Genomic DNA, 14,462 nt, shown 5'->3' with positions numbered 1-14,462 from the left:
AAAACATTTAATCACTTCAAGTCTCCTGGTGTTTATATGTTTAGGAATGCTGCAATAACCGTCAGAGTATTGACTTTTAGGTATTTAACCCCTTAAAGCCTGTTGTATCATATTTGATATATGATACCTCGTATCATCACAGGTCATACTGCTTTTGTTTTAAGACTATCACACAACAGGTTGAAATACATGAGTGAACCAGGAAAGACGGGGTGGGTAGAGTATTGCAGTCTTAAACTTAAGAAAATGCCTGCCAAAATAACTATTTACAGTAAATTACAAAATGTTTCATGACAAAATGTATAAAATAGTAATAAACTGTGCAGGAAAGGCCCTTAGAAATGCTATATACAATTTTTTATATTGATATTACTTATATAGTATTGAACATAGTGCTCTTAGTGGTAGACACCAATGTTACTAACTTCATAACTAAAACTAAAATGTAAAAATGTTAGTTAACTTAAACCAAATTAAAAACTAAAATTAAAAAAAACAAAAAAAACAAACAAACAAAAAACAAGCAAACAAATTAAAATGGAATTCTGTGTTTGCAAAACTAAGTAATATAAAATAAAATTAGGGACCAAATCGTTTCAGTTTTAGTCTTTGACAGCACCGTACTGACTGACATGACTTCACAAAATGGTCATTTTAGGTCTTGAGTTGTATTCAAACATAAAAACTGAATAAATAAGCTTAAAAGTGAAGGGAAGCCTGTTTAAATGTGTTTTTAACATTTGTATGATGTTAACATTTTCTAACTCTTTTGAGTCTGGTCCCTGACAAGTATCCTGTATTGCTGGAAAAACTAAAACAAAGTTTGGTTTTTTTTTGCCTTGTCTACAACTCCTGCCTCATGAAAGCTCACAGCATCCTCAGGGATCCATCCCACCCTGGACATTATCTGTTTGAACTGCAGAACATTAAAGCAAGAATGAGCGGGTAAAAAAAAAAAAAAAAAAAAAAAAAAGCCATTACCACAAATACTGAATCTTGTGCAATCTGTGCCATAACGACTGCAGTATGTGAACGTGAAATGTCCTGTTTGGGTGGTTGTTATGTGTTTTCATGATCTCTTTAGGCACTTTTTATCTGGCTTTTAGCTCTTTTATTATGGGTTATAATATGGTTCAACTTATCTTGCACTTTTTAACCACTCTTCACTGTCATGGCACCACAAGGATTGCATTCAATGTTGTTGTACTTGTACAATGCTAATAGAGACTATTCTGCTCTTTTTGTAAAATAAAAACTAAACTAACAAACCAGCAGCAAAAAATTAATAAAAATTGATCCGAAATTTAAAATAAAAAATAACTAAACAAAAACAAAAACTAAAAAATGAAAATCAAAAAAAATTTATGACCTTGGCAGACAGAATGCTGATTTCACTCTATGATGAACAATTTCTCTGAATCTTTAACTTTGTCATCAAAAATGAATAACAGCTGTCGAATGTCAGTGAGCAGAGCACAAACTAACAGAGGTTACATTTTCAGTTGAATGTGTTTCTGGTCATCTGACCACCACACCAGCAGGCTGTCACCTCCTAATTTTCATCAGCTTAAGATTGGTTTTGGCTGATGCTAATTTCTTCAACATACTCGTTTTTCACTTACTGAGTTATATGTAAAAGTCACCTAATCCACCCTTATGTCACCTTAATAAAAGTCTTGTCTAAAACATAGCACTGATTTAGTATGTAACTGCCTTAAAGCTAGTGTTAGATGGGCTAAATAAAAACTATCACCGTGTGTTACAACTAACCCTGCTTATGGGGTACAAGGATAAGAGAATGGGAAAATGGAAATGTAATACTAATGAAATTAAAAACAATGTTTCATATAAAATTTTTATTATATATAACCTGTAAAATATACATATATATATATATATATATGTATATATATAAAATAAATTTTGTATACTATATTGATTCTTTCCCTTACATATATATTCTTGCATATTTTCTCAGTAAAAAAGGTAATATCCACATATGTGTAATATCCATCTGTTTTAATCTTTCTATGCTGGGTGAATGGTATGGATAGAACTGTAAGTATGTATCTATCATAGATCTACAAACACTATCTACCTAAACTACATACAGAATATGATGACAGCTATATCTAATTCATTGTGTTCGAAAGGATGTTTCTGTCAAATGATACAACTAACCCCGTTGATATTACAATTAACCACTTCTGTCACTTTCCACGCAATGAGCCGAATCCAAAGTGTGATGTTGTACCCGCTCTCCCCTGAATTCAAACTACTCGAGCATAAAATGAACACTTCTGAAGAGAAAATGTAACCAATGTAAATGTTACTCCACATTTTTTGAATCTACCAGTTGCTTCTAGTCTCTTAACCAATCACAATGCAGAGAAACAATTACGTAATGCGTCTTTACTAACCACCCCGCCCATTTCCTTTGGGAAAAAAAGTAGTCAGCTATTTTTTTAGCTGACATCTTTGTATTTTTAGCTGTTAGCCACTGCTGCTAAGTTACTTTTTAAGGTTTTTCTAGTGTCAAAGTATATACACGAATTTCACGAAGTCCACGCTGTGAACAACAACAGTTCCGCGGCCTTTGAAAAGGTAAAATTGGCTGGCTGGGCAGTACTTTTTGCTCGTCTGTCTGTCTGCTCCGCGGTGACGGTAATGGCGGCTGTTGCTCCGTCAACTTCTCGCCGTTTTACGAAAAGGGAAGGTGTAGTTAGCTTAATGGCTCCTCGTATCGCTGACGTCTATTGACGCGGTAACTTGCGTGCCAGTGACAGAGTTACACATATTTGCTCATTGAGACTAAAGCTCATCCATCCTGTGAACCAGAGCAATGAAACCTGGCCTGATTGTAGCATTTAAACAGTTGTTTTTGATGGTTTAAATAGGTTAATATCCGTTTAACTGAACGTTAGCTACCGTTAACTAGCAATGACACTGTTGGTGAGGTCGAACATTCTAGCAATTATGACTCATAGCACAACTTTGCAATGCATTTCCAGACATTAAACCAGCTTGGTTTTACTCTTCTGTCGGTTGAAAATTTTATACAAGGAAATCACGAGGGGGGAAGTTAATAGTAATGACTGTCGGGCCTAGCTTTTGTTCCGTAACTCCCATGTTAACGTTGGTTGCATTGGCTAACTGAACCAAAGAGGAAGTCGCTCTGTATTTAGGTAAAAGTTACTTGTTTAACTTTTTAAACTTGCTGTTGGCTTAAGTTGTAAACTGTGATTTGACGTCTCCTTAATCTTTTCGGGAGAGTTTTAGACTAATTTATAACATGAAAAGAAAACCCACAGCCTTTTAACAGGCATTCAACCCTGCAACAGACGGGTGTTGTGGTACATTAGAGGCATTATAAAACAGTAATATTTATTTATTTGTTCCCAGTTACTATGGATGAAGTACAGCAAGGCAGCAATGGCACAGATTCACAGACTACCACCATTCCCACATCCATCACAACCTCTCAGTTCCAACAGATAAGCCAACAGGTAACTAATAAATTATAAAGAAAAGGAAAAAAAAAAATTAAAAAACGTTATCATTGATACAATCTTCATTATGTTCTTGCACTGCTAATGTAATTTCCCCACTTTGTATATGAATACAGCCCACTTAATACTGACTTTTGATTAAGTTGTATTGAATAGGTGTTTTTTAACTCAGTATTTGAGTAGGATCTAAAAAGCTTTCAAAGTAATCTAAAACCTTATCCAATGACATTGTGCAGTAAAACTTTTTTTTCATTTATTTTGAATAAGAAAACACAATTGGACCTTGGATTAAATGTTATGAGTTTTTCAAAGGAATTTTGTCCTCTGTGTTCCTATAGATGTTATCTGTGTTGATTGTGAATGTAGAAACTAGCTTGGTGCTTAAATTTTCAATACAGGATATATCAGGGTTGCCTTGCCTTTATGTACTCTAAGATTTCATTGCTCTAACACTGTCAATAAACACAGACTGAAATATTTAGGAATTTTAAAAAAGTGTGTACTAGGGCTGGGCAATTAATCGCAAATTAGATTAAATCGCAATATGGTCTGCTGCAATTTTCAAATCGCAGACAGTGCAATATTTTTTTATCCTTAAATTTGTTGAAATACCAGTATAATACAGTTTTTGCCGTGGAGATGTTATACTCTACACATCATGCAACCATGGAAGTGTCTTTTTTTTAAGTAGTCTACCAGAAGAAAAATCAGATTTTTCTTGCTTTTGTGGAAGTTTTTCTCATCAGAATGACATAAACATAAATACTATCATTCCCTTTAACACAATTCATGAAGAGTTTGCAATATGAGTGTACATAATTGCAATTCCTTTTTTTTTTTTTTTTTTTTTTTTTAATCATTCAGCCCTAGTTGTATCTATTTAATATTGTGCTGGTTAAAGTATAGACTGATATATTGCTTAGGTTGGTTGAAAATGCATAATATGAGGAACTAAAAAAGAAAATGCATATCAAATCGCAAATGAATATTTGAAAAAATAATCGCAATTAGATTATTTTCTCAAATCGTTCAGCCCTAGCATGTACTAGGGCTGGGCGATTATGGCAAAAATCAGAATCACAATTAATTGAACTTTTCACCTCGATTATGATTGATGAACGATTACTCCAACCCCAACCTCTGACTTTGTTTGTTCTGTAAATATTTGTATGATTTTAGAACAAACAACTAAAAGGAACAGGCACAGGTGATCAATTTTGGGTTATTTATTGAGACGTTTGAAATAAAAACACACATCAGCTGAAATGAAAATGGTTTTTTTCGTAAAAATTGACATTTTTCCCAGAAAAGAGGAAAAAATTGAAATAACTGACACAGCAGGTTTACGTATGTTAGAGGCTCTGAATGTCGGTTTTCATTATTTTTTGATTAATTGCCCAGCTCTAGTATGTACACATTTTTAGTCTTAGGAAGTGTATGATTTAGAAATACCAACCCCAGTTATTTATGGATAATGTAATTATGCCCAAATTGTTTAAGGATGTTTTCTTTTAAAATTATAACTCAAAATGTTGATTATATCAGAGTAAGACTGATCCAAACTGTTTGCGCACACTGTTTGACACCTATTACAATAATTAAAAGTCCTTTGCTGCATTGGATTTTAAATCCTATGTTTGGGTTTTTGTAGATGTCACTGGGCAGTCCTTCTGTTGCCGTTGTACAGCTGCCAGGGGGCCAGTTTCAGGTGCAAGGAGTAATCCAGTCTGCACAATCATCAGTCATTCAGTCGCCTCAGGGTCAGACTGCACAGGTGGGACTACCACATTTTGTTTGGATGTTATCTTTGCCTCCAGTTGTTTGCCTCTGTGCTACTTCAGTTACAATACACCATTTTATAGATTTACAACATGTTTTATGTATACCTGTCTCTCCAAAGGCCCAGGGTTCAGATAGTGAAGATTCACAGGACTCATCGGACAGCGGTGTTGCAGCCCAAAAGACCAGAGAAATTCTTGCAAGGCGGCCTTCTTACAGGTAATAGAATAGATATGAGAAATTCAGACACAACAAAAAGAACTGTCAGAATGAATAAATACTAACCCTTATCTTTCCATTCTGTAGAAAAATCCTCAATGAGCTTTCTTCAGAAGAAGTTACACATATTGAGGCAAAAGATAGCAGCCCAGCATCCACAGGAGTGACTGGTGTTACAGTACCCACCACACCAATCTACCAGACCAGCAGCGGCCAATACAGTAAGATTTTCTCCCTTCTATAGTTCTTGTCTGCAAAAACATGCTCCTCTTAGTGGACTGCATTGGTTTTGAAAGTAGCAGATTATGTAAGTTCCTTATGCATGTGTAGGTCAATTAAATGACTGTTAATTGAGATAAGGAATCCTTTTAAATATGCATGTTGGTATTCTAATGTCATCTGTGTGATTATTACAGTCACTATATCAGCTAATGGCACAATCCAGCTTGCGACTCCAGGGTCTGAGGGCATTCAAGGACTACAGGCTGTTGCTATGGCGAACTCAGGTGGAGCCCAGCAAGGTCCCACCATTCTTCAGTATGCACAGACACCTGACGGCCAGCAAATACTGGTGCCTAGCAACCAGGTTGTGGTACAAGGTGAGGAAAATATGGCATATAAAATGTGGCTTGGTTTTAGAGCCAGTTTTATTGGTGCATTCCGGTATGAAATACAGTTTTAAATTATGAGCCTTGGTGTTATGGGCCTTATATTAAGATTTGCAGAATTTCAGCCAAAACATAGTGATTGAGTTCTTTCAGGTGACGCTTAATGTGCGGCAGAACCCAATTAATTTGTGTTTGAACTGTTGCGTTCCTCTCAGGTGCAGGAGGAGAGATGCAAGCATACCAGATCCGCACAGCGCCTACATCCAGCTCCTTGCCTCAGACTGTAGTTATGACCTCTCCTGTGGGATTATCTCAGGGCAAGACTGATGATCCAACAATGAAGAGGGAAATCAGACTCGCTAAAAACAGGTACATGTCCACTAGTGTACAATTTTGGGGAGAGAGAGCAGGCAAAATCTCAGCCATTCTGTATGAATTCTACAGGAAGAACTATTCTTCCTGTTGGATGAATAAATAATTTTTTGTTCAAGACTACTTTGGGGGGAGCCTTGGTGCTTGGTTGACAGGTCCTTATAAACATGCATAAGCTAAACTAATCGCAACTACATTAAAATGCATACACGGATCATATACAGTGCTTAACAAATTTGTTAGACCACCTGTCATAAAAACAAGAAAACTTAATATTTTAAGAAATTTTTCAAAAACTTGTTTAAAACTAAAAATGTTTGGTTAATCATTTGGCAAATAACAAACTGAAACAACTAAACAGTCCTTTTTCACACATAATAACCAAAAAAACTTAAGATTTTGTATGGCCTCCTTTGGCCTTGATAACAGTTTGCATTCTTGCTGGCATTGTTTTATGTACTTTTCCACAATCTTTTTTGTTATTGAGTTCCATATAGTTTGTAGCTGTTCCCACAGACTTGCTTTAGATGAAACTTTTCCTCTTTGTTCAATAGGACTCAAATCCAGACTTTGACTTGGCCAGCTAATCAGTTCCAGTACTCCACATTCCTTTTTCTTGGTCAAATAGTCTCTGCACAGCTTTGAAGTATGCTTGGGGTCATTGTCTTGTTGGTATATGAACCAACGACCAATCAGATTCAGTCCAGAAGGGATTCCATGATGCACTAAGATGTTGTGGTAGACGTTCTTGTTCATGATACCAGCCATTTTCACTAATTTGCCTATGCTGTATCCACAAATGAAACCCCATACCGTAATGGAATCTCCACCGTGTTTCACTGTGGGTGCAATGCATCTGGCATCAAAACCTTCTCCAGCTTTTCTGTGAACATAAACACAACGATGCTGACTGAACAGTTCAAACTTGGACTTGTCCATCCAGAGTACCTTCTTCCAGTCATCAACAGTCCAGTGTTTGTGCTCCCTGGCAAATATGAGGCATTTCTGGATGTTTGCAGGCCTCAATAATGGCTTCTTAGCAGCTATTCTTCCCTTTAAGCCTTGTTACGTCAGTCGTCTGCTTATGGTCATTCTGGAGACTTTCTCAGACTCTGATCTAGAAGCATTTATCTCTGCCTGAAGATCAGCAGTGGTCTTCCTTCTGTCTCTAGTACTTCAAATCTTGAGGTGTCTGACATCTGCTTCAGTTAACTTTGGTTTCCTGCCTCTTCCTTGGTGCATTTTCTAAGTATCAGTCTCGGCAATTGACTCCAAAGCATACTTGACCACACTGTAAGAACACTTTATGTCTTTCCCTATTTGTCTCAGAGACCATCCAGCATCATGAAGTGCTTTAATGCGGACTCATTCATTTTCAGTGAGCTCTCCATGTTTTCCCATTTTGAACAGGAATGAAGGATTTCAAACTGAATTCACCTTTTTATACCAAAATTTGAGCTGGCTCACAGGGCTTCTCTGAGAAGTTAGAAATGAATCAAGCATAACATTCAACCACTAAAACTCATTTTTATCTTCAGGAATGCAAGTAAATAACTATAATTTGACACATTAATCAAGAAATAATAATGTGCTTTACTATTTTTTCAGTTTTTTTTAAATCAGTAAATTTGAAAATTCATGGATAACAATAAGAATTATATTTTAGCATTAAAAATATCATTTAGGTTAAAGAGCTTCTATATATTGGTGTATTAACCATTGCAGAAACATAAAAAAGATTTTTGCAATTACCAGTGCTGTTAATTTAGGGCAGTTGTGGCATAAACCTTACTTTGGGTGGTGGTCTAATAAATTTGTTAAGCACTGTACATGTACATAAAGTTGAAAAATGCTAGGTATTAATAAAGGGAGTTTGTTACGGAGGGCATTATGATTATTCTGTGGAGCACAGAAACGAGTATTTTTTTGTATTTTAATTCATCTTTGTTGTGAAGTATTTGTGAATATTTGACCCTCAAAAGTATTAGTAATTTTCTTGTGAAATTGAGATGATACTGCTCTGTGATTCTCTGTAGCCGCACTCATGGTCTTATTTTTCAGTTTGACTTACTGCACTTTTCTTCCTCTTACAGAGAGGCAGCACGTGAATGTCGACGGAAGAAAAAAGAATATGTAAAATGCCTGGAAAACCGTGTAGCAGTCCTTGAAAACCAAAACAAGACCCTTATTGAAGAACTCAAAACACTAAAGGACCTTTATTGTGTGAAAACAGGCTGAAGTGGCTGAATTTAGGTAGAGGATTGATGCAGAATGCGGGAGCGTCACAACCCAGCCACCAGGACATGAACAGGGTTTCTGGGAACACTTCATTTAAGGCTGAGATCCTCCTCTTTTTTACTGTTTGATATAAAAATGACTAGTGATGGCAGTACAATATACTCGGCAAGCAAAAATTCAACCACCACTTTTCCACCTGCTGTTATTATTGTTTTTGCTAATGCTATAACATTTATAGTTGTGTCTCTTTTTAATAATGGGAGGTTTGAAATTGTGAGCTTGAACTTTGAGTTTCGGTCCCTTCCTTTATTCTCTTTGTGTTCTTAAAAATGTATCTGTTGAAGGTTTTTTATAATCTTCTAACAGCCTATACAGATTTTTGACTGTAAAATTACTACGCAAACATAATTCCTCTTTATTTTATGAACCAGCAATTCCCCTCATTTCCCTCCAAAGGAGATGTTACAACTGTCATTCCTTATTTTTGTGCAATGGAATATAAAGGGTAACAGAACGGCTGACCATGAGTGTGGTTTGTTTATTTTTTCTAGGCAGTTACTTAGACAATCAGGGAAAAAAAAGCACAGTGTCCAGGTAATATTTATTATGTACATCTTGGGAGGGGTGGGGAAGAAGAACAAACGGTGTATGAAATGTTGCTGATTCTTTGAATAAATCTATTTTCGCTCATTGACTTGCAGCAAGTTTGTTTATGTTAGATGTCAATCAAAATGCAGTTAATATGTGGACAACATCATACTTGGTCTCTCATTTTTATATTTCAACATTCATAAATCTCAAGTCCCTCAAGGAGCAATTTTCAGTTTTCTCATTCAGTCATTTTATGGAATATCCCATAATATGCGGTCTTATCATTCGAGACACCTTAGGGGCCTCAATGTGTTTTAGATTTAATTCAGAGAAACCAGCTGCTTCTAGATCCTTCCATGTTGTTCTTGTAATCATGCATCCATCCCCGAGATAATACCAGAGAGGCTCAAGCACATGCTGGAAGAAGTATGTCCAGGAGGAGGGATCATGAACGACATGTTCCAAAAAGTAGAAGGCTCCACCCTGAAGACGAAAGAGAAAGCAGCAGATTAGGAGATGAAATCAGGTTCTGTAACTTTGCTTGTATTTATGTATTTGTGGAATGTGGAACAGGGAGAACTGCAGATGGAAAGACCGAGTTTTTTTTTTTTTGAGCTATGGTGTAAGCATACAAAGTTATTTTATTGCAAAAGGCATGCCCACAAATCCTATTTGACCTGAAAACAAAAAAAGGTGCAAGAATATCACCTGGCTTTCATAGACTGGAGTCCGAGTAGCATAAGAAATATGTATTCATTTCTTTCAGATATTTAAAAAAAAAACTGCACACCATAGTTACAACAAATCAACATAATATCTTCAAATTATGGCTATTAAGATTGATCACATTAATCGTGATTAACTCCAATCCACAATTGGAGCACTATTTATTCTTATCATGTGTAGTTGCAGGCCATATTGTGTATTTCCAGAAACTTTGGTCAGCAACAATGATGTATGTCCACCACTGCTCCTTTATGTCTCATTTCACTTTTAAAAAACTCAGACAGCTCAGTAGACAAGTCAAAGGTAATCTGAACCGTTTGTTATCATTTACCTTTAAACAGTTCAGTTATGTGTAACATTATTACACAAACCTCTTCTTAATGCGAAACGGTGGATTTTTAAAGTGCTATAAATAGGGCGTGATTAATCGTGATTAACTACAGAAATCCTAAAATTAATCGCAATTGAAAATTTAAATTTTTGCAAGCCCTAATTCATATATTAAAACTTAAAACAAAGTCAGATTTAAAACATTAAAATCTAATGTATGCCCCCAAGATAGCTTCACTGTACTAAACTGGAAAATGGGTGGACTGCTACATTTAGATGCAAACAGACAAATAGACGTCCCATATTATTTTGTCTTCTAACGTTAACTTTAAAGTGGAACCTGTCAAAATTCTAGGTTCGATTTTCCGTTCTTTTAGCTAGTTTCGTGTCCACATGCTAAATATTCCTAAATAAGAGCCATGTTTTACATTTTTTTTAATTTTGTTGCCCTCAAAAGTTTTAATTTTAGTATGCCCCTATGGCTTACAGCCACGTTATTCATGTGCATGGAGTCACAACTACAATATTCCCAACAGCACTTGAAGGCAGCATTTTGAACTTACTGGTCTGAGGACGCGCCGCACCTCGTGCAGCACCTGCAGTGGGTTGTTAACAGAGCAAAGAACCAAGGTACAGACCACCACATCCACGGACTCGTCCTTTACTTCCTTCATGTCCTCCCCACGGGCCACTTTAAAGCTGTCATACGTCAAATGTGTGTTGGCGTCCATGCTCATCTGCAGGTACTTCTTAAAGTGTGGGTTGGGGTCGGTGCAGATCACCGTGCAGCCGTAGGGGTAATACTTGAAGTTTGCCCCGCTGCCACAGCCTATCTCCATTAGCCGAAGAGTGCCGTCGGTGTTCGCAAACCTGCTCACGTTTCGAAACAGCTCCCTCTTTATTTCATGCATTTTGTCGTTGTAAGAAAACGTTATGTTGTAGGCAAGCAAGGGAAATAAGCGTTTATACATACCGTACAGACCAGTGATCTCCATTAAATGTAAAGGCAAAGTCAAGACCAAACAAAGTAATCTGCATGATTTCATGAGGCAGGACTTCATGTTTTTTCTCTGCTAATCGTAATCAAAGCTCTACAGGAAGAATCTTCAACGAGGAACCTCAGAAGATCAAAAGATTACGCCCCTAATACCATGAGCCACCAGATCAGTGACGCACTTTCACCGCAAGATGTCGCTAAAGCCCGCAGTACTTACAGTGAAAACACGAGGCTGGGAAATGATCTATTGTCTAAGGTTTTCAAAACTGAGATATATTGATACTGTTCAACACCACGCACCTTAAAACTATTTAACATCTGTTATTTAAAGTATAGGTATTGAATAGTACCAAAGCTTTATCAAACTCGTGATGAAAAAAAAATTGTGGACTAATTGTGGATCGTAGTTAATTGCGATTAATCTTGACAGCCCTCTTTAAAGTATAACACATGCAGCAGAATTCAACCATCACAGTCAGTTTTATTATTGCAAAACATATCTTTATTGATGCAGCCATACAGCAACAAGAGCGGCACAAAGATTCATATGAATTAATGATCCAAATCAAAGCATCATAAGTTGGAAACTTGAAAGTTGGAAATGAATTAAACGTCAAATATTGCATTCTTCTTCACATACAACTGCAAAATCATTAGTGCCAGAGTGTCGTCAAGGCCTGGGCAATCATTTTTTCAGTAATGAATTACTTTTTAGTTAAATGAAAATTTGATTTAATCTCTTGAACCACTTCCACTGCTCCCTTTGGGCTTCACCTGGATGAGTACAGGTCAGACTGGTTGGAAAATGAGAAAATTTGGATAATATGGGCACTGGCTCACAATGCGGATTACTGTAGTTTGAGAACAAAGACAAAAATAAACTTCAGAATAAAGTCCAATTCACAAAATAAATGATCTATCTACCTAATAGGTTAATGTAGCTTATTTCTACATGACTTTTCCCATTCTACCTTATACGTTGAATGTCTCTTTGAGCAAAGTTTTTTGTATATAAATAACGAAGATGAACTTTGTAGTAAATATTGATACATTACAAAATTCAATTGTATTTGAAATTAAATATAATTTCTTATTCCACTCCTTATACTAAGTACTAATTTGGAACTTCAGTTTACTTATTTTAAATGTTATAGAAAAAAGTGTAAAGCTAGATTTTATTCATTTTCTTTTCATTTTTATTTTTCTTCAGCGAGCAAGAAATATATTCAAACTGTGATTATGATCTGATGTGAAAAATCTGATTACATTTTCAGGCCATATGGCACAGTCCCAGTGTGGTCTGTGTAAAGGTTTGATCAAACTCCGAGGTAATTTTTCTGCAAAAGCTGAAGTTTTTATTTGCAAAATTAGAATAAAAGGCATTAACTGATCAGTCATAACAGCAAGATGCTAAAGGCAGGGCAAACTCACTATCTGGTTAAATGCAAGCTTACTAAAGCAAACATATTGAATCTATTTGACAGCATAGCCCATAATGTGTCGTTTAATGAGGAAGAGGAGCGGTGCGTCTACATGGCTGAGTTTCAGATCAGAGAACCAAGCAGACTCCAGATCCTTCCGGGTGTCCCGGATGGCTTGACATCCGTCCGCAAAGTAGTACCATGCAGGCTGGAGAACATGCTGGAGGAAGTGGGTCCAGGTGGAGGGGTTTGCTACAACATGCTCCATGAAAAAGAAAGCTCCACCCTGCAGAAGATTTTTTAATGAATATTGAGGTCATAGATGGAAAGGTCAAGTAAAAATAAGACCATTGTTATTTCATGTTATGTAGCTCTATATTTAACTTCAGAGAATGTAGGCAGGATCATATTCTTATTAACTTAATGACTGATGTAAACACACAGTTGGAGAGTTACAGTTGTGTCCGAGTAAAAGAGAAATCCACTGCTAATAATATAATGTTATGATTAACACTGCATCTGATGCACTTGAGGGGGCTATAAAAGGTCTAGAGTACTGAATAAACCCTGCCAGATCATGGCTTCTTCAGTTACTTCTATTCAATCCCATTTCTGATTTTTGTGTAAATTAAATGTACATTTTGATTTTAACTGTTCTGTCAATGTTATTTGGCTACTGGGAGAAATCTGAGTCCTACTTACTTCACCCAAAGGTTATCTATGACCAGAACAAGGCTGATTTATAGTGAAGGACTTCAGACTCAAAACAAGCTTGTCCTTAAATGCTGCTGAAAGCTAAGAATCATTTAGTTTGTACTTTCACACATCATGTACATTCTTTATTAATTTGCCCAGAGCCTCATGATTGTTCACTTGTGTATAATTCAACTTTCTCTTGCGTAACCGTGGCGGTCTCCTGAGGACAGTAGTCTCAGTGACAGCAGAGTGGTCAGTGTTTTATTAAATGTGGAAAAGGGGAATTAGAGAGGACTTACTGGTCTCAGTATGCGGTGTATCTCTCGCAGAGTTTGTGGGATGTCTTTGACCGAGCAGAGCACCAGGGTGCAGACAACAACGTCCACTGATTCGTCTTCCACTGACCCCATGTCCTCCCCCGATGCCACCATAAACCTCTCATACGTCAGCTGCTCGTTCTCGGTCATGCTGAGCTTCAGGTAGCTCTGGAAACTGGGGTTCGGGTCGGCGCAGATCACTCTGCAGCCTGGTGGATAATACTTAAAATTCGTGCCTGTGCCGCAGCCAATCTCTAGAAGTGTGAGCTGTTTGCCAGCCTTTTTGAACTCCGAGAGACTGCGAAACAGCTCTGTCTTCTTGTCGTGCATTTTCTTGTTGTATGATTTAGAAAAGCGATACAAAAGAATCGGGAAGACGCGTTTATATATTTGATAAAGGCCGACGGATTCCATCAGGTGTAGCGGCAGACATAAAACGTTCACCACTAAGGTGCAAAATCGCATAAGAAAAGCCATTTCCGCAAACTCGGACCCGCGTGGAGTCTGGCCTGTCAACAGCAAACTGTGGCGTTGGTCAACTTTAATAGCGTCAGAGAGCTTGATAGACATTTCCGGATACAACTTCAAAATAAAACAGACCACGCATGACTAGGCACCAGTGCCCTTCGGCATAAGGCATTGTCATATTAAAGCAACAA

At 36.9% G+C, this 14,462-nt stretch overlaps 3 protein-coding genes across 5 annotated transcripts; 1 reads left to right on the top strand and 2 right to left on the bottom strand.

Moving 5' to 3' along the window:
• Nucleotides 1–2,434: 2,434 nt before the first annotated feature.
• atf1 (activating transcription factor 1) lies at nt 2,435–9,419 on the top strand. Of its 3 annotated transcripts, none has more exons than XM_041783762.1 (8): nt 2,435–2,604; nt 3,403–3,506; nt 5,161–5,283; nt 5,410–5,507; nt 5,595–5,728; nt 5,924–6,106; nt 6,331–6,484; nt 8,581–9,419. In XM_041783762.1, the coding sequence occupies exons 2-8, from the start codon at nt 3,408–3,410 to the stop codon at nt 8,723–8,725; spliced, it is 936 nt and encodes a 311-aa protein (XP_041639696.1). In that variant the 5' UTR covers nt 2,435–2,604; nt 3,403–3,407; the 3' UTR covers nt 8,726–9,419. The 3 variants fall into 3 exon arrangements, with proteins under 3 accessions (XP_041639696.1, XP_041639699.1, XP_041639698.1); XM_041783764.1 differs by lacking the exon at nt 2,435–2,604 and adding an exon at nt 2,764–3,185; XM_041783765.1 differs by lacking the exon at nt 3,403–3,506.
• Nucleotides 9,420–9,511: 92 nt separating this feature from the next.
• LOC121507438 (methyltransferase-like protein 7A) lies at nt 9,512–11,460 on the bottom strand. Its single transcript, XM_041783766.1, has 2 exons — nt 10,936–11,460; nt 9,512–9,799 (listed from the first exon to the last, which is right to left on the bottom strand). The coding sequence occupies exons 1-2, from the start codon at nt 11,431–11,433 to the stop codon at nt 9,563–9,565; spliced, it is 735 nt and encodes a 244-aa protein (XP_041639700.1). The 5' UTR covers nt 11,434–11,460; the 3' UTR covers nt 9,512–9,562.
• A 385-nt stretch (nt 11,461–11,845) lies between these two features.
• Nucleotides 11,846–14,383, bottom strand: LOC121503340 (methyltransferase-like protein 7A). The gene is made up of 2 exons (XM_041777683.1): nt 13,786–14,383; nt 11,846–13,076 (listed from the first exon to the last, which is right to left on the bottom strand). The coding sequence occupies exons 1-2, from the start codon at nt 14,371–14,373 to the stop codon at nt 12,843–12,845; spliced, it is 822 nt and encodes a 273-aa protein (XP_041633617.1). The 5' UTR covers nt 14,374–14,383; the 3' UTR covers nt 11,846–12,842.
• Between the last annotated feature and the right edge of the window lie 79 nt (nt 14,384–14,462).

The sequence above is a fragment of the Cheilinus undulatus genome, linkage group 3 (assembly GCF_018320785.1).
Source record: "Cheilinus undulatus linkage group 3, ASM1832078v1, whole genome shotgun sequence".
In the NCBI taxonomy this organism is placed as follows: Eukaryota; Metazoa; Chordata; class Actinopteri; order Labriformes; family Labridae; genus Cheilinus; species Cheilinus undulatus.
The sequence above is the reverse complement of the archived record's forward strand: the minus strand, read 5'-3'. Positions and strand labels throughout refer to the sequence as shown.

Coding starts and splice junctions, on each gene's coding strand:
- LOC121507438 (XM_041783766.1), bottom strand. CDS start 11,433: ATGAAGTCCTGCCTCATGAAATCATGCAGATTACTTTGTTTGGTCTTG. Junction 9,800..10,935: donor TGCGGCGCGTCCTCAGACCA/GTAAGTTCAAAA, acceptor TTTCGTCTTCAG/GGTGGAGCCTTCTACTTTTT.
- LOC121503340 (XM_041777683.1), bottom strand. CDS start 14,373: ATGTCTATCAAGCTCTCTGACGCTATTAAAGTTGACCAACGCCACAGT. Junction 13,077..13,785: donor TACACCGCATACTGAGACCA/GTAAGTCCTCTC, acceptor AATCTTCTGCAG/GGTGGAGCTTTCTTTTTCAT.
- atf1 (XM_041783762.1), top strand. CDS start 3,408: ATGGATGAAGTACAGCAAGGCAGCAATGGCACAGATTCACAGACTACC. Junction 5,508..5,594: donor GCAAGGCGGCCTTCTTACAG/GTAATAGAATAG, acceptor TCCATTCTGTAG/AAAAATCCTCAATGAGCTTT. Junction 5,729..5,923: donor GACCAGCAGCGGCCAATACA/GTAAGATTTTCT, acceptor TGATTATTACAG/TCACTATATCAGCTAATGGC.